The 15,670-nt window shown below is 42.4% G+C and overlaps 1 protein-coding gene across 1 annotated transcript in view; it reads right to left on the bottom strand.

Annotated features, from left to right (window-relative positions):
• LOC128658295 (G-protein coupled receptor family C group 6 member A-like) overlaps positions 1-15,670 on the bottom strand; it is a 446,551-nt gene that overhangs the window by 313,351 nt on the left and 117,530 nt on the right. The window contains exon 3 of the mRNA XM_053712829.1: positions 4,995-5,801. Coding sequence (XP_053568804.1) covers positions 4,995-5,801 — 807 coding nt within the window. The remainder of the gene's footprint in view (positions 1-4,994; positions 5,802-15,670) is intronic.

The following is a 15,670-nucleotide window of genomic DNA, read 5'->3' on the forward strand; positions in this document are numbered from 1 at the left end:
GTCCTTCTTTACCTGACCCTGTGTATAACGTATCCTTCTTTACCTGACCCTGTGTATAACGTGTCCTTCTGTACCTGACCTTGTGTCTAACGTGTCCTTCTTTACCTGTCCCTGTGTATAACGTGTCCTTCTGTACCTGACCCTGTGTATAACGTGTCCTTCTGTACCTGACCCTGTGTATAACGTGTCCTTCTGTACCTGACCCTGTGTATAACGTGTCCTTCTGTACCTGACCCTGTGTATAATGTGTCCTTCTGTACCTGACCCTGTGTCTAACATGTCCTTCTTTACCTGTCCCTGTGTATAATGTGTCCTTCTGTACCTGACCCTGTGTATAACGTGTCCTTCTGTACCTGACCATGTGTATAACGTGTCCTTCTTTACCTGTCCCTGTGTATAACGTGTCCTTCTGTACCTGACCCTGTGTATAACGTGTCCTTCTGTACCTGACCCTGTGTATAACGTGTCCTTCTGTACCTGACCTTGTGTCTAACGTGTCCTTCTTTACCTGTCCCTGTGTATAACGTGTCCTTCTGTACCTGACCCTGTGTATAACGTGTCCTTCTGTACCTGACCCTGTGTATAATGTGTCCTTCTGTACCTGACCCTGTGTATAACGTGTCCTTCTTTACCTGACCCTGTGTATAACGTGTCCTTCTGTACCTGACCCTGTGTATAACGTGTCCTTCTGTACCTGACCATGTGTATAACGTGTCCTTCTTTACCTGACCCTGTGTATAACGTGTCCTTCTGTACCTGAACCTGTGTATAATGTGTCCTTCTGTACCTGACCCTGTGTATAACGTGTCCTTCTGTACCTGACCCTGTGTATAACGTGTCCTTCTGTACCTGACCCTGTGTATAATGTGTCCTTCTTTACCTGACCCTGTGTATAACGTGTCCTTCTGTACCTGACCCTGTGTATAACGTGTCCTTCTTTACCTGACCCTGTGTATAATGTGACCTTCTGTACCTGACCCTGTGTATAATGTGTCCTTCTGTACCTGACCCTGTGTATAATGTGTCCTTCTTTACCTGACCCTGTGTATAACGTGTCCTTCTGTACCTGACCCTGTGTATAACGTGTCCTTCTGTACCTGACCTTGTGTATAACGTGTCCTTCTTTACCTGACCCTGTGTATAACGTGTCCTTCTTTACCTGATCCTGTGTATAACGTATCCTTCTTTACCTGATCCTGTGTATAACGTATCCTTCTTTACCTGATCCTGTGTATAACGTGTCCTTCTGAACCTGACCCTGTTTATAACTTGTCCTTCTTTACCTGACCTTGTGTCTAACGTGTCCTTCTGTACCTGACCCTGTGTATAACGTGTCCTTCTGTACCTGACCTTGTGTCTAACGTGTCCTTCTGTACCTGACCCTGTGTATAATGTGTCCTTCTTTACTTGACCCTGTGTATAATGTGTCCTTCTGTACCTGACCCTGTGTATAATGTGTCCTTCTTTACCTGTCAATGTGTATAACGTGTCCTTCTTTACCTGACCCTGTGTATAACGTATCCTTCTGTACCTGACCCTGTGTATAACGTATCCTTCTGTACCTGACCCTGTGTATAACGTATCCTTCTGTACCTGACCCTGTGTATAATGTGTCCTTCTTTACCTGTCAATGTGTATAACGTGTCCTTCTTTACCTGACCCTGTGTATAACGTGTCCTTCTTTACCTGACCCTGTGTATAATGTGTCCTTCTTTACCTGACCCTGTGTATAATGTGTCCTTCTGTACCTGACCCTGTGTATAATGTGTCCTTCTTTACCTGACCCTGTGTATAATGTAACCTTCTTTACCTGACCCTGTGTATAATGTGTCCTTCTGTACCTGACCCTGTGTATAACGTGTCCTTCTTTACCTGACCCTGTGTATAACGTGTCCTTCTTTACCTGACCCTGTGTATAACGTGTCCTTCTTTACCTGACCCTGTGTATAATGTGTCCTTCTGTACCTGACCCTGTGTATAATGTGTCCTTCTGTACCTGACCCTGTGTATAACGTGTCCTTCTTTACCTGACCCTGTGTATAATGTGCCCTTCTGTACCTGACCTTGTGTCTAACGTGTCCTTCTGTACCTGACCCTGTGTATAATGTGTCCTTCTTTACCTGTCCCTGTGTATAACGTGTCCTTCTGTACCTGACCTTGTGTCTAATGTGTCCTTCTTTACCTGTCCCTGTGTATAACATGTCCTTCTTTACCTGACCATGTGTATAATGTGTCTTTCTGTACCTGACCCTGTGTATAACGTGACCTTCTTTACCTGACCCTGTGTATAACGTGTCCTTCTTTACCTGTCCCTGTGTATAACGTGTCCTTCTTTACCTGACCCTGTGTATAACGTGTCCTTCTTTACCTGACCCTGTGTATAACGTGTCCTTCTTTACCTGACCCTGTGTATAACGTGTCCTTCTTTAACTGACCCTGTGTATAATGTGTGCTTCTTTATCTGTCCCTGTGTATAACGTGTCCTTCTGTATCTGATCCTGTGTATAATGTGTGCTTCTTTATCTGTCCCTGTGTATAACGTGTCCTTCTTTACCTGACCCTGTGTATAACGTGTCCTTCTTTACCTGACCCTGTGTATAACGTGTCCTTCTTTACCTGACCCTGTGTATAACGTGTCCTTCTTTAACTGACCCTGTGTATAATGTGTCCTTCTATACCTGACCCTGTGTATAATGTGTCCTTCTGTACCTGACCCTGTGTATAACGTGTCCTTCTGTACCTGACCCTGTGTATAACGTGTCCTTCTTTACCTGACCCTGTGTATAACGTGTCCTTCTGTACCTGACCCTGTGTATAACGTGTCCTTCTTTACCTGACCCTGTGTATAACGTATCCTTCTGTACCTGACCCTGTGTATAACGTGTCCTTCTGTACCTGAACCTGTGTATAATGTGTCCTTCTTTACCTGACCCTGTGTATAATGTGTCCTTCTTTACCTGATCCGGTGAATAACGTATCCTTCTGTACCTGACCGTGTGTATAACGTGTCCTTCTGTACCTGAACCTGTGTATAACGTGTCCTTCTTTACCTGACCCTGTGTATAATGTGTCCTTCTGTACCTGACCTTGTGTCTAACTTGTCCTTCTTTACCTGTCCCTGTGTATAACGTGTCCTTCTTTACCTGACCCTGTGTATAACGTGTCCTTCTGTACCTGACCATGTGTCTAACGTGTCCTTCTTTACCTGACCCTTTGTATAACGTGTCCTTCTTTACCTGACCCTGTGTATAACGTGTCCTTCTGTATCTGACCCTGTGTATAACGTGTCCTTCTTTACCTGACCCTGTGTATAACGTGTCCTTCTGTACCTGACCTTGTGTATAACGTGTCCTTCTGTACCTGACCTTGTGTATAACGTGTCCTTCTGTACCTGACCCTGTGTATAACGTGTTCTTCTTTACCTTTCCCTGTGTATAACGCGTCCTTCTGTACCTGTCCCTGTGTATAACGTGTCCTTCTGTACCTGACCCTGTGTATAACGTGTCCTTCTGTACCTAACCCTGTGTATAACGTGTCCTTCTGTACCTGACCATGTGTATAACGTGTCCTTCTTTACCTGTCCCTGTGTATAATGTGTCCTTCTTTACCTGACCCTGTGTATAACGTGTCCTTCTGTACCTGACCCTGTGTATAATGTGTCCTTCTTTACCTGACCCTGTGTATAACGTGTCCTTCTGTACCTGACCCTGTGTATAACGTATCCTTCTGTACCTGACCCTGTGTATAACGTGTCCTTCTTTACCTGACCCTGTGTATAATGTGTCCTTTTTTACCTGACCCTGTGTATAATGTGTCCTTCTTTACCTGACCCTGTGTATAACGTGTCCTTCTGTACCTGACCCTGTGTATAACGTATCCTTCTGTACCTGACCCTGTGTATAACGTGTCCTTCTGTACCTGACCCTGTGTATAATGTGTCCTTCTTTACCTGACCCTGTGTATAATGTGTCCTTCTTTACCTGACCCTGTGTATAATGTGTCCTTCTTTACCTGACCCTGTGTATAATGTGTCCTTCTTTACCTGACCATGTGTATAACGTATCCTTCTTTACCTGACCATGTGTATAACGTGTCCTTCTGTACCTGACCATGTGTATAACGTGTTCTTCTTTACCTGACCTTGTGTATAACGTATCCTTCTTTACCTGACCCTTTGTATAACGTTTCCTTCTTTACCTGACCCTGTGTATAATGTGTCCTTTTGTACCTGACCCTGTGTATAACGTTTCGTTCTTTATCTGACCCTGTGTATAACGTATCCTTCTTTACCTGACCCTGTGTATAATGTGTCCTTTATTTACCTGTCCCTGTGTATAACGTGTCCTTCTGTACCTGACCCTGTGTATAACGTGTCCTTCTGTACCTAACCCTGTGTATAACGTGTCCTTCTTTACCTGTCCCTGTGTATAACGTGTCCTTCTTTACCTGACCCTGTGTATAACGTGTCCTTCTGTACCTGACCCTGTGTATAACGTGTCCTTCTGTACCTAACCCTGTGTATAACGTGTCCTTCTTTACCTGACCCTGTGTATAACGTGTCCTTCTGTATCTGACCTGTGTATAATGTGTCCTTATTTATCTGACCCTGTGTATAACGTGTCCTTCTTTACCTGACCTTGTGTATAACGTGTTCTTCTTTACCTGACCTTGTGTATAACGTGTTCTTCTTTACCTGACCCTGTGTATAACGTGTCCTTCTTTACCTAACCTTGTGTATAACGTGTCCTTCTTTACCTGACCCTGTGTATAACGTGTCCTTCTTTACCTGACCCTGTGTATAACGTGTCCTTCTTTACCTAACCTTGTGTATAACGTGTCTTTCTTTACCTGACCCTGTGTATAATGTGTCCTTCTCTACATGGTCTTAAGTATGATGATATCAATATACTGTAGCATAAGTATTTATACATTTTTAGTCAAGTTATCGTTCATAAAAAATATCTTTTTGTCAGGATCAATGAGATATTAATTACCTTCCATCTATATTCTGGAGCTGATGTGGACCGATGCATTTCATGTATAGCGTGCGCCATCATATAAACAGCGTTGTACACATTGTACGTTATCCTGAAGTTGTTTATATCAAAAACCAAACTTTCAAAAGAACTCAAATTTGTGTTTTTTGTGCAATTTCTTAAAGGTGGGAAAGCTCCAGATGTAAAATTTAATTGTTTCTCAACTTCCCAATGCACTTCAGTAGTAACACAAGAAACAAATATTGCAAAAATTCCTTCTAGGAACATATCATGCTGAGGGCTTGTAGCTCGAATATTTTTGAAAATGTCTGTGAGTCCTGGGATTTTAGCGCCATAAAACTCAAAAGCAAGACTTCCATTACGTGGATCGTAATTCGTTATATCAAAATCATAAGGTATAATTGAAGCCAAGAAAATAAATGTTTTATTAGCAATTTCTTGAAATATATTTGAAACATAAAAATAAGAGAAAGCAGCAGAATTTCCACAAATTATGATTATCTGTGATGTGCTTTTTTTAATTGTATTTATCAAAATATCATAGTTATAGTTGTAATGAACTGTATGCGTGCTCTCAATGTATTCTATGCAGATTCTCCAAGTAGTAAAAACTTTTTCTAATTCGCGACTTTCTTCTTCGCCAGAATCATCATCTGAGGTTATTATTCCAACCCAGTTCCATCCAAATTTTAGCAGAAGCTCAGCCATGGCCTCATACTGAGGGATGTTACTGGGGAGAGACCGGAAAAATGTTGGGAACCGAAGTTTGTTATTAAAGACCAGATCTGTTGCTCCGTAAGTTATCTAGAGTGAGAAAACTATAATTTACTTAACAAAAATACAAAATGCAACAGCTAGATTACGAGTATGGCGTTATGAGTAAAAAAGCATTGTTATGCTTCATAATGCTGCTTTTTCCCTAACACTGCTATTACAAGTCTTGTAGGTATAGGTGTACCACACACCTTTTTGGCCATCACGCTACGTCAGTACCGCACTTTTTAAAAAGTCCTTTTTCAATGGGACTCCCATAGCGCCGGTATTACGAATTTGCCTGGGAGGCCAAAAAGTGAGCGGTACTCTCTATAACCACAAGACCTGTACCGCCATCTGAAGTCATTAGTTATGAGTTTTATGTTACAAAGCTGTACTATAAAACTCATAACTAAAGTGTTAAAAAGTACACTAACACCCATAAACTACCTATTAACCCCTGCTGCTTTGCAAGCACTAAAATAAAATTATTATCCCCTAATCTGCCACTCCCCGACATCGTCGCTACTATAATAAACATATTAACTCCTAAATCACTGCCCCGGCAGCGCAAACACTATTTATATATTATGAACCCCTAATCTGCCATCCACCCACACTGCCGCTATAATAAACCTATTAACCACTAAAGCGCAAGCCCCCCACAACGAAATATGCTATAATAAATTATTAACCCCTAAACCTCTGACCTCCCACATCACTAACTCTACATAAATATATTAACCCCTTAACCCTAACCTTAACACCCCCTTACTTAAATATAACTAAAATAAAGCTAAATAAACCTTACAATTATTACCGAAATAATTCCTATTTAAAACTAAATACTTACCTGTAAAATAAAACCTAAGCTAGCTACAATATAACTAATAGTTACATTGTAGCTAGTTTAGGTTTTAATTTTATTTCACAAGTAAGTTTGTATTTATTTAACTAGGTAGACTAGTTAGAAAATAACATGACAGAAAAAATGGGTCCCTTATATGCAGCGCACTAAGACTCAATACTTGCCATTCATGTGTAAAACAGATGAAAATCCCCTATGCAGTATCAACCCATAAGTGTGACAAAACTTACTATTCTCATGTCACTCAATGAGGGGATTCGTCACAGGATTGCTATTCAGGTCCATATTTAGAATCTTTTCACAAAAGAGTTGAGCTTGAGCTACAAGAATTTCAAGATAACCTATCCTTTAATAAATATAACCTTAACAAACTAGAAAAAGAAACTATCATAAAACTAGCTGAGAATGAAGATATTGTCATCAGACAAAGTGATAAGGGGGGAAATATTGTAGTTCTTAACAAAAATGACTATATATTAGAAGCCTATTGGCAGCTGGAAGATAATGATGTGTATCAGAAACTTGTCTTTGATCACACAGTTACATATAAGAGAAGTCTAAGCCATATACTGGATGAAGGATTAGAAATAGGCATAATAGATGAAGATACTTATAAATATTTATACGTCACTAACCCTCAAATTCCAATTTTTCACCACCTCCCAAAGACTCATAAATCCCTTGTTAATGTTCAAGGGAGACCCATTGTTTCAGGAATTGGGTCATTGCTAGAACCTTTGGGAGAGTGGGTTAAAAATATACTTTAGCCATTAGTAAAAATGCTGCCATCATATCTGAGAGATACAAAACAGCTCCTTGACATCATAGACACAACAGAATGGAAAAATAAATAAAAAGAGAGAAGCGCTCAACCTGGAAACGAACAATAGCATAATAGCTTGTTCTATGGCTAGTTACCACCCAAGAAGCAGCCTCTTTTTGCTCAACATGTGCCTTTCACAGAGAAAAACTTTCCTGAAGCATATCAGTCTGATCTTGACTTCACAGTACTGTCCAGCCCCGAAATACCAGGCAATCCTTCTCTGAACGAGAGAAACAGCAAAACCCCAGACGTACGTTTCAGCCTATTGTGGGCCTCATCAGTGAGGTGCAGCCATATCCCTCTAGGCACACTGAGCAACGGGTCCACGTCTGGATTCCCGCATCACACTTTGGGAGACTTCCCAAAATGTCATAATTTGCATAAATAAAAAGAGAGAAGCGCTCAACCTGGAAACGAACAATAGCATAATAGCTTGTTCTATGGCTAGTTACCACCCAAGAAGCAGCCTCTTTTTGCTCAACATGTGCCTTTCACAAAGAAAAACTTTCCTGAAGCATATCAGTCTGATCCTGACTTCACAGGACAGTCCAGCCCCGAAATACCAGGCAATCCTTCACTGAACGAGAGAAACAGCAAAACCCCAGACGTACGTTTCGGCCTATTGTGGGCCTCGTCAGTGAGGTGCAGCCATATCCCTCTAGGCACACTGAGCAACGGGTCCACGTCTGGATTCCCGCATCACACTTAGGGAGACTTCCCAAAATGTCATAATTTGCATAAATAAAAAGAGAGAAGCGCTCAACCTGGAAACGAACAATAGCATAATAGCTTGTTCTAAGTCTCCCTAAGTGTGATGCGGGAATCCAGACGTGGACCCGTTGCTCAGTGTGCCTAGAGGGATATGGCTGCACCTCACTGACGAGGCCCACAATAGGCCGAAACGTACGTCTGGGGTTTTGCTGTTTCTCTCGTTCAGAGAAGAATTGCCTGGTATTTCGGGACTGGACTGTACTGTGAAGTCAGGATCAGACTGATATGCTTCAGGAAAGTTTTTCTCTGTGAAAGGCACATGTTGAGCAAAAGGAGGCTGCTTCTTGGGTGGTAACTAGCCATAGAACAAGCTATTATGCTATTGTTCGTTTCCAGGTTGAGCGCTTCTCTCTTTTTATTTACAACAGAATGGAAGTCTAACTACTTATGGATAACAGTTGATGTAACAAGCCTATACTCTAGTATCCCTCAACAACAAGGAATAGAAGCTGTTAGATTTTTTTCTGGATGCTTTTCACACTATAACTCAGAACACAAAGAATATGTTCTTATAGTATTAACTTTTTTGTTATCACATAACTATTTTTCTTTTGAGGAACAGTTCTTCCTACAAAAAAAGAGGCACCGTCATGGGTGTCACTTTTGCACCAGCCTTTGCTAATATTTACATGGGCTGGTGGGAATTAAAGTATATCTGGGGAGAAAGCTGTTCCTTTAAGAGAAATATTAAACTATATAAGCAATGTATTGATGACCTACTATTTATATGGGAGGGGTGAGAAATAGAATGTGATTTTTTTGTAACTGAGCTTAATAATAATGACAAAGGGTTGAAATTTACTTATACTATAGATAAAACCAAGATAGACCATTTGGATCTCACATTAATTGGCAATATAAGTAATAATAGCATTGAAACTTGTCTTCATAGAAAAGCAATAGCAGGCAAAAGTATGCATCCAAGACACACTAAATATGGAATCCTGAAAGGAGAATGTATAAGATATAAAAGGAATTGTTCTACTCAGGATGTTTATAACAGAGAAAAAGAAATCTTGAAAGAGAGATTTACACGAAGAGGATACCCCAAATATTTAATAGATAAAGCAGAAAGAAATGTTGAAAAACTTGATAGGAATTCTATGCTTAAAGATAAGAGTAAACCTTTAGTACAGAAAGATCTACCTATCTTTGCTACTAATTATAGTAAGCAGTTTGAAGAGATTGCAAGTATTATAAAGAAACATCTACCCATTTTAAAAGGATAAAACACCTTATATTTTAGTGAATGATGGATGCAAATGCTTCTCTAGAAGGAATAAAAGTTTGGGGAATACGCTCTCTCCTAGTGAAATAAGGAGTAAGAAAGAAAAGAGAGAGAGTAGTTGGTTAAGTTGTAAGGGCCATTATAAATGCTGCAAATGGAATTGCAAAGTATCTGAGCATTAGTGATGTCGCGAACATAAAATTTTCAGTTCGCGAACTTCTGCAAATGTTCGCTAACGGGCGAACCGGGCGAACCGCCATAGACTTCAATAGGCAGGCGAATTTTAAAACCCTCAGGGACTCTTTCTGGCCACAATAGTGATGGAAAAGTTGTTTCAAGGGGACTAACACCTGGACTGTGGAATGCCGGAGGGGAAAACTCCCATGGAAAATTACATAGTTGATGCAGAGTCTGGTTTTAATCCATAAAGGGCATAAATCACCTAACATTCCTAAATTGTTTGGAATAACGTGCTTTAAAACATCAGGTATGATGTTGTATCGATCAGGTAGTGTAATGGTTACGCCCGCTTCACAGTGACAGACCAAACTACTAGTTTAACGCACCGCAAACAACCACAAACAGTCCATTTGCACAACCGCAAACTCCCCATTTGCACAAGGTTGGATACCAAGCTAGCCATGTCCCTTTCCTTGTCCTCACTAATGTCATTGAAGGTCTCTTCCTCCACCCAGCCACGTACAACACCAAGGGTCCCCGAAAGGTGACAACAAGCCCCCTGGGACGCCTGCTGTGTTTGGTCTTCCACCTCCTCAAAGCCACCTTCCTCCTCTGACTCCTCTTCTTCAGACTCCTCTCTCTGCGTTGCCTCTCTCTGCATTATTATAAGGTGTGTTAAGTATTACTATTCCTATCAGTTTAATCCCTGTTACGTCCCCTATCAGGGGACATGTATATGGCATCGATTTTAGGAACCGGAGATGGGAAAAGATGCTTGGTCGGTCCTCCTACTTTAAATTTGCGGCACTGCGCGTGCAATCTAATGTGCCACCAGATAGGAGTGGTATGTTAAGTAGTACTATTCTTATCAGTTTAATCCCTGTTACGTCCCCCTATCAGGGGACATGTATATGGCATCGGTTTTAGGAACCGGGAGATGGAAAAAGATGCTTCGTCGGTCCTCCTACTTCAAATTTGGGGCACTGTGCATGCAATCTAATGTGCCACCAGATAGGAGGGGTGTGTTAAGTAGTTCTATTCTTATCAGTTTAATCCCTGTTACGTCCCCTATCAGGGGACGTGTATATGGCATCGATTTTAGGAACCGGGAGATGGAAAAAGATGCTTGGTCGGACCTCCTACTTCAAATTTGGGGCACTGCGCGTGCAATCTAATGTGCCACCAGATAGGAGTGGTGTCTTAAGTAGTACTATTCCTATCAGTTTAATCCCTGTTATGTGCCTTTTTTTTTGTTTGGTTTTTGAAGCCACAGTGCAGCACCAGAGGCCAGAAAAATTAGGCATGTACACATGCCTGAAAAATTAGGTATTGTTGCAGCCACTGCTGTAGCAGCGGCCAGAAAAATTGATGTTTGTTTCCCAGGCAGAAAGTGCCCTAAAACATTGTGGCTTGAACCCTAGTTGGTGGCGGACAAGTCACGCAAGTCATCCGGCATTCAGAGATAAAATACAGCAGCGTGTGGACCATTATTAGCCCAAGGCAGCTCATCTCATCAGGCCTTTTTTAGTCAAATGTATCGCCCACTGTCAGTCCCTTCGGGATCCATCCCTCATTCATCTTAATAAAGGTGAGGTAATCTAGACTTTTTTGACCTAGGCGACTTCTCTTCTCAGTGACAATACCTCCTGCTGCACTGAAGGTCCTTTCTGACAGGACATTTGAAGTGGGGCAAGCCAGAAGTTCTATCGCAAATTGGGATAACTCAGGCCACAGGTCAAGCCTGCACACCCAGTAGTCAAGGGGTTCATCGCTCCTCAGAGTGTCGATATCTGAAATTAAGGCGAGGTAGTCTGCTACCTGTCGGTCGAGTCGTTCTCTGAGGGTGGACCCCGAAGGGCTGTGGCGATGCGTAGGACTTAAAAAGCTCTGCATGTCCTCCATCAACAACACGTCTGTAAAGCATCCTGTCCTTGCCAGCGTGGTCGTGGGAGGAGGAGGATTACTTTCACCTCTTCCCCTGTTAGATTCCCGTTGTGCTGTGACATCACCCTTATACGCTGTGTAAAGCATACTTTTTAGTTTATTTTGGAATTGCTGCATCCTTTCCGACTTGCAGTAATTCGGTAACATTTCAGGCACTTTATGCTTATATCGGGGGTCTAGTAGCATGGACACCCAGTACAGGTCGTTCTCCTTCAGCTTTTTTATACGAGGGTCCCTCAACAGGCACGGCAGCATGAAAGACCCCATTTGCACAAGGTTGGATGCCGAGCTACTCATGTCCCGTTCCTCATCCTCAGTGATCTCACTGAAGGTATCTTCTCCCCCCCAGCCACGTACAACACCACGGGTACCAGATAGGTGACAATGAGCACCTTGGGATGCCTGTTGTGGTTAGTCTTACTCCTCCTCCTCAAAGCCACATTCCTCCTCTGACTCCTCTTCCTCACAATCCTCTTCCAGCGTTGCCGCAGGTCCAGCAAGCGATGCTGATAAGGCTGTTTCTGGTGGTGATGGTGACCACAACTCTTTCTCTTCCTCTTCACGCTCATCTACGGCCTGATCCAGCACTCTTCGCAGGGCACGCTCCAGGAAGAAAACAAATGGTATGATGTCGCTGATGGTGCCTTCGGTGCGACTGACTAGGTTTGTCACCTCCTCAAAGGACACATGAGCCTACAGGCATTGCGCATGAGCATCCAGTAACGTGGCAAAAATATTCCCAGCTCCGCAGAGGCTGTCCTAGCACCCCGGTCATACAAATAGTCGTTAACGGCTGTTTCTTGTTGGAGCAGGCGGTTCGAACATTAGGAGTGTTGAATTCCAACGTGTCGGGCTGTCGCAAATCAAGCGCCTCACTGGCATGTTGTTTCGCAGCTGGATATCTGAAAAGTGTGCCATGGCCGTGTAGGAATGCCTGAAATGGCCACACACCTTTCTGGCCTGCTTCAGGACGTCCTATAAGCCTGGGTACTTATGCACAAATTATTGTACGATCAGATTACACACATGTGGCATGCACGGCACATGTGTCAACTTGCCCAAATTCAATGCCGCCAACAAATTTCTTCCATTGTCACAAACCACTTTGCCGATCTCCAGTTGGTGCGGAGTCAGACACTGATCTACCTGTGTGTTCAGGGCTGACAGGAGTGCTGGTCCGGTGTGACTCTCTGCTTTCAGGCAAGTCAACCCCAAGACATCGTGACACTGCCGTATCCGGGATGTGGAATAGTACCTGGGGAGATGGGGGGGTGCCGTTGATGTGGAGCAAGACGCAGCAGCAGAAGAGGACTCAGCCGAGGAGGTTATGGAAGAGGATGGAGTAGGAGGAGTAGAGGAGGTGGCAGCAGGCCTGCCTGCAAGTCGTGGCGGTGTCACCAACTCCTCTGCAGAGCCATGCATTCCATGCTTGGCAGCTGTCAGCAGGTTTACCCAATGCACAGTGTAGGTGATATACCTGCCCTGACCATGCTTTGCAGACCAGGTATCAGTGGTCAGATGGACCCTTGCCCCAACACTGTGTGCCAGACATGCCATTACTTCCTTTTGCACAAGGTTGGGGATTGCCTTTTGTGCAAATAAATTTCGGCCGGGTACCTTCCACTGCGGTGTCCCAATAGCTACAAATTTTTGGAATGCCTCAGACTCCACCAGCTTGTATGGTAAAAGCTGGCGGGCTAAGAGTTCAGACAAGCCAGCTGTCAGATGCCGGGCAAGGGGGTGACTTTGTGACATTGGCTTCTTACACTCAAACATGTCATTGACATACACCTGACTGTGGGAAGATGAGCAGGAACTGCTCAAGGCGAGAGACGGAGTGGCGGATGGTTGAGAGGGGGCAAGGAGGACAGCAGTGGTTGACATGGCTGAAGATGCTGGACCAGGAGGAGGATGGCGGCTTTGAGTTTGTGTGCTGCTTGTACTCATGTGTTGATCCCATAGGCGTTTGTGATGTGCGATCATGTGCCTTCGCAAAGCAGTTGTACCTAGGTGGGTGTTAGACTTCCCACGACTCAGTTTCTTTTGGCACAGTTTGCAAATGGCATCGCTGTTGTCAGAGGCAGACACACTAAAAAATGCCACACTGCTGAGCTCTGCCATGATGGCATTCTGGTGGTGGCAACAGCATGCGTTGATTGGTGTGCTGTCTGGCTGACCCCGGGTGCCGATGCATGCTGTCTGACTGTGCCACTAGCTCCTTGCGACGACCTCCCCCTGCTTCCAAGTCGTCTCCTCCTCCTCTCTGTCTCCCCATCTGAACTTTCCCCCTGTTCTTCTTTTCTTCTAGCGGGCACCCACGTAACATCCACAGACTCATCGCCATCATCAACCACTTCACTTGTATCTGACAACTCAGCAAAGGAAGAAAAGGAAAGTGTGGAGTGATATGTAGATAGGACTCAACTAGCTTCCCCAAATCTGATATGCTCCCAATATCAGATGTATAGAAATGTGCGAATAGGGGTGGGTGTGGGGAGCGCTCTAAAAGAGCTGTGAGTATAAACTGTGATTTAAAGTGTGTATACACTGTGATAGAATGTGTATGGATTTACCAAAATATCATAAATATAATTTCTTTGAATCGTATTAGAAGTGTATCGACTCTGGTGCAATAAACAATGTGTCGGTTTGTTGAAAAAAGTTTCCCTGCGTGGTTCTGGTGTTAAATAGTGTCTCTCCAAAAATATGTGAACAAATAATTAAACAAAAACAAAAAGCTGACTCTCAAAATTCCTCAAGGACAATTTTATAAAAACTCTTCTATTTCTTCAAGATGTGTATTGGTGTATCCACCGTGTATTATCAATGTACCTCTAAATGAATTGATACACAAATATACTTCTAAATGAATAAACAAACAAATTGTGATAAATTTAAAAAGACTTAACTTCTAAATGAATAAACAAACAAATCGTGATAAATTTAAAAAGACTTTACTAAGATAAAAAACATACAAATATACTTCTAAATGAATAAACAAACAAATTGTGATAAATTTAAAAAGACTTAACTTCTAAATGAATAAACAAACAAATCGTGATAAATTTAAAAAGACTTTACTAAGATAAAAAACAGTATAAAATCGTTTCAGTCGTATTATATGGTTGTACCATACAGTGAATCTGTTTAGAGCATATGGGGGTACATCCTTATCGTATAAAAATGCTGAAAGTTCGGATTTGTAATCCTTGTGGTTTTCTTAAGTTGTGGCCACAACTAATTCTAAAACAGTTAAAATCCAAATGTAGTACTGTACTGTTGTAGGTTTACAGTTTATTATCCCCCTAACCGGACCTCTGATATTCCTTACCTCCGTGTTTATTTTCTTTGTATTACCTTGGGTTCTGGGAAGAGTGCTTTTGTAAATAGGTCGAGTTCTCCAAGCGGCTTTGCCGCTGTTTGAATTTCCTCCGCAACTGCTTCCTACCCTGATGTGCGTGTGACGTCGACGTTGTACACGGAGGACCTATCAGGCAACCGGATCGTGGGGGGAGTGTTTCTTGTACTGGAGCCAATCTTTCCACACTCAATGTCAGGTTTTCTACGCGTTTCAGCGCCGTAACTTGCGCCTTTATCAAGACTGTATAATCTGGTGTGTCTTTTAGGCTCCTTTATAGTCCTGCTGAGGTTAGGATACTCCCCCTAATTAGTGCTCTAATATGTTCCGGTTTATAAAATATCATTTCTTAACCTTATTCATTTTTCTTTCAATGACAGATTCATTGTTGTACAAATAATGTTGTTAACACATTTATACTGAAATATATTTGTTGAAAATAAAATAAATAAATAAATAAATAAAATAAATAAAACATGTGAGTGAGAAGTGATGTTTAGTGAAAATGTGAAGGGAGGCTGTGATGTGTTAATTCAATTGTTGTCATATTCAAATAAGTATGAGGATATGTACCATCAGATAATGGTTATTTTCTATCGGGTGATCAGTACACTATTATACTGTTGCAATGACAATACTGTTCACAGCTTCCGCTGCACTCACAAGAAAGGATTCAAGTTAAGCTCTGCATTGAGGCCATATGGTGTGAGAGTATTGAATTTGAATATAAGTTCAGCTTCCTTTAATA

This window comes from Bombina bombina, chromosome 4, assembly GCF_027579735.1.
Source record: "Bombina bombina isolate aBomBom1 chromosome 4, aBomBom1.pri, whole genome shotgun sequence".
In the NCBI taxonomy this organism is placed as follows: Eukaryota; Metazoa; Chordata; class Amphibia; order Anura; family Bombinatoridae; genus Bombina; species Bombina bombina.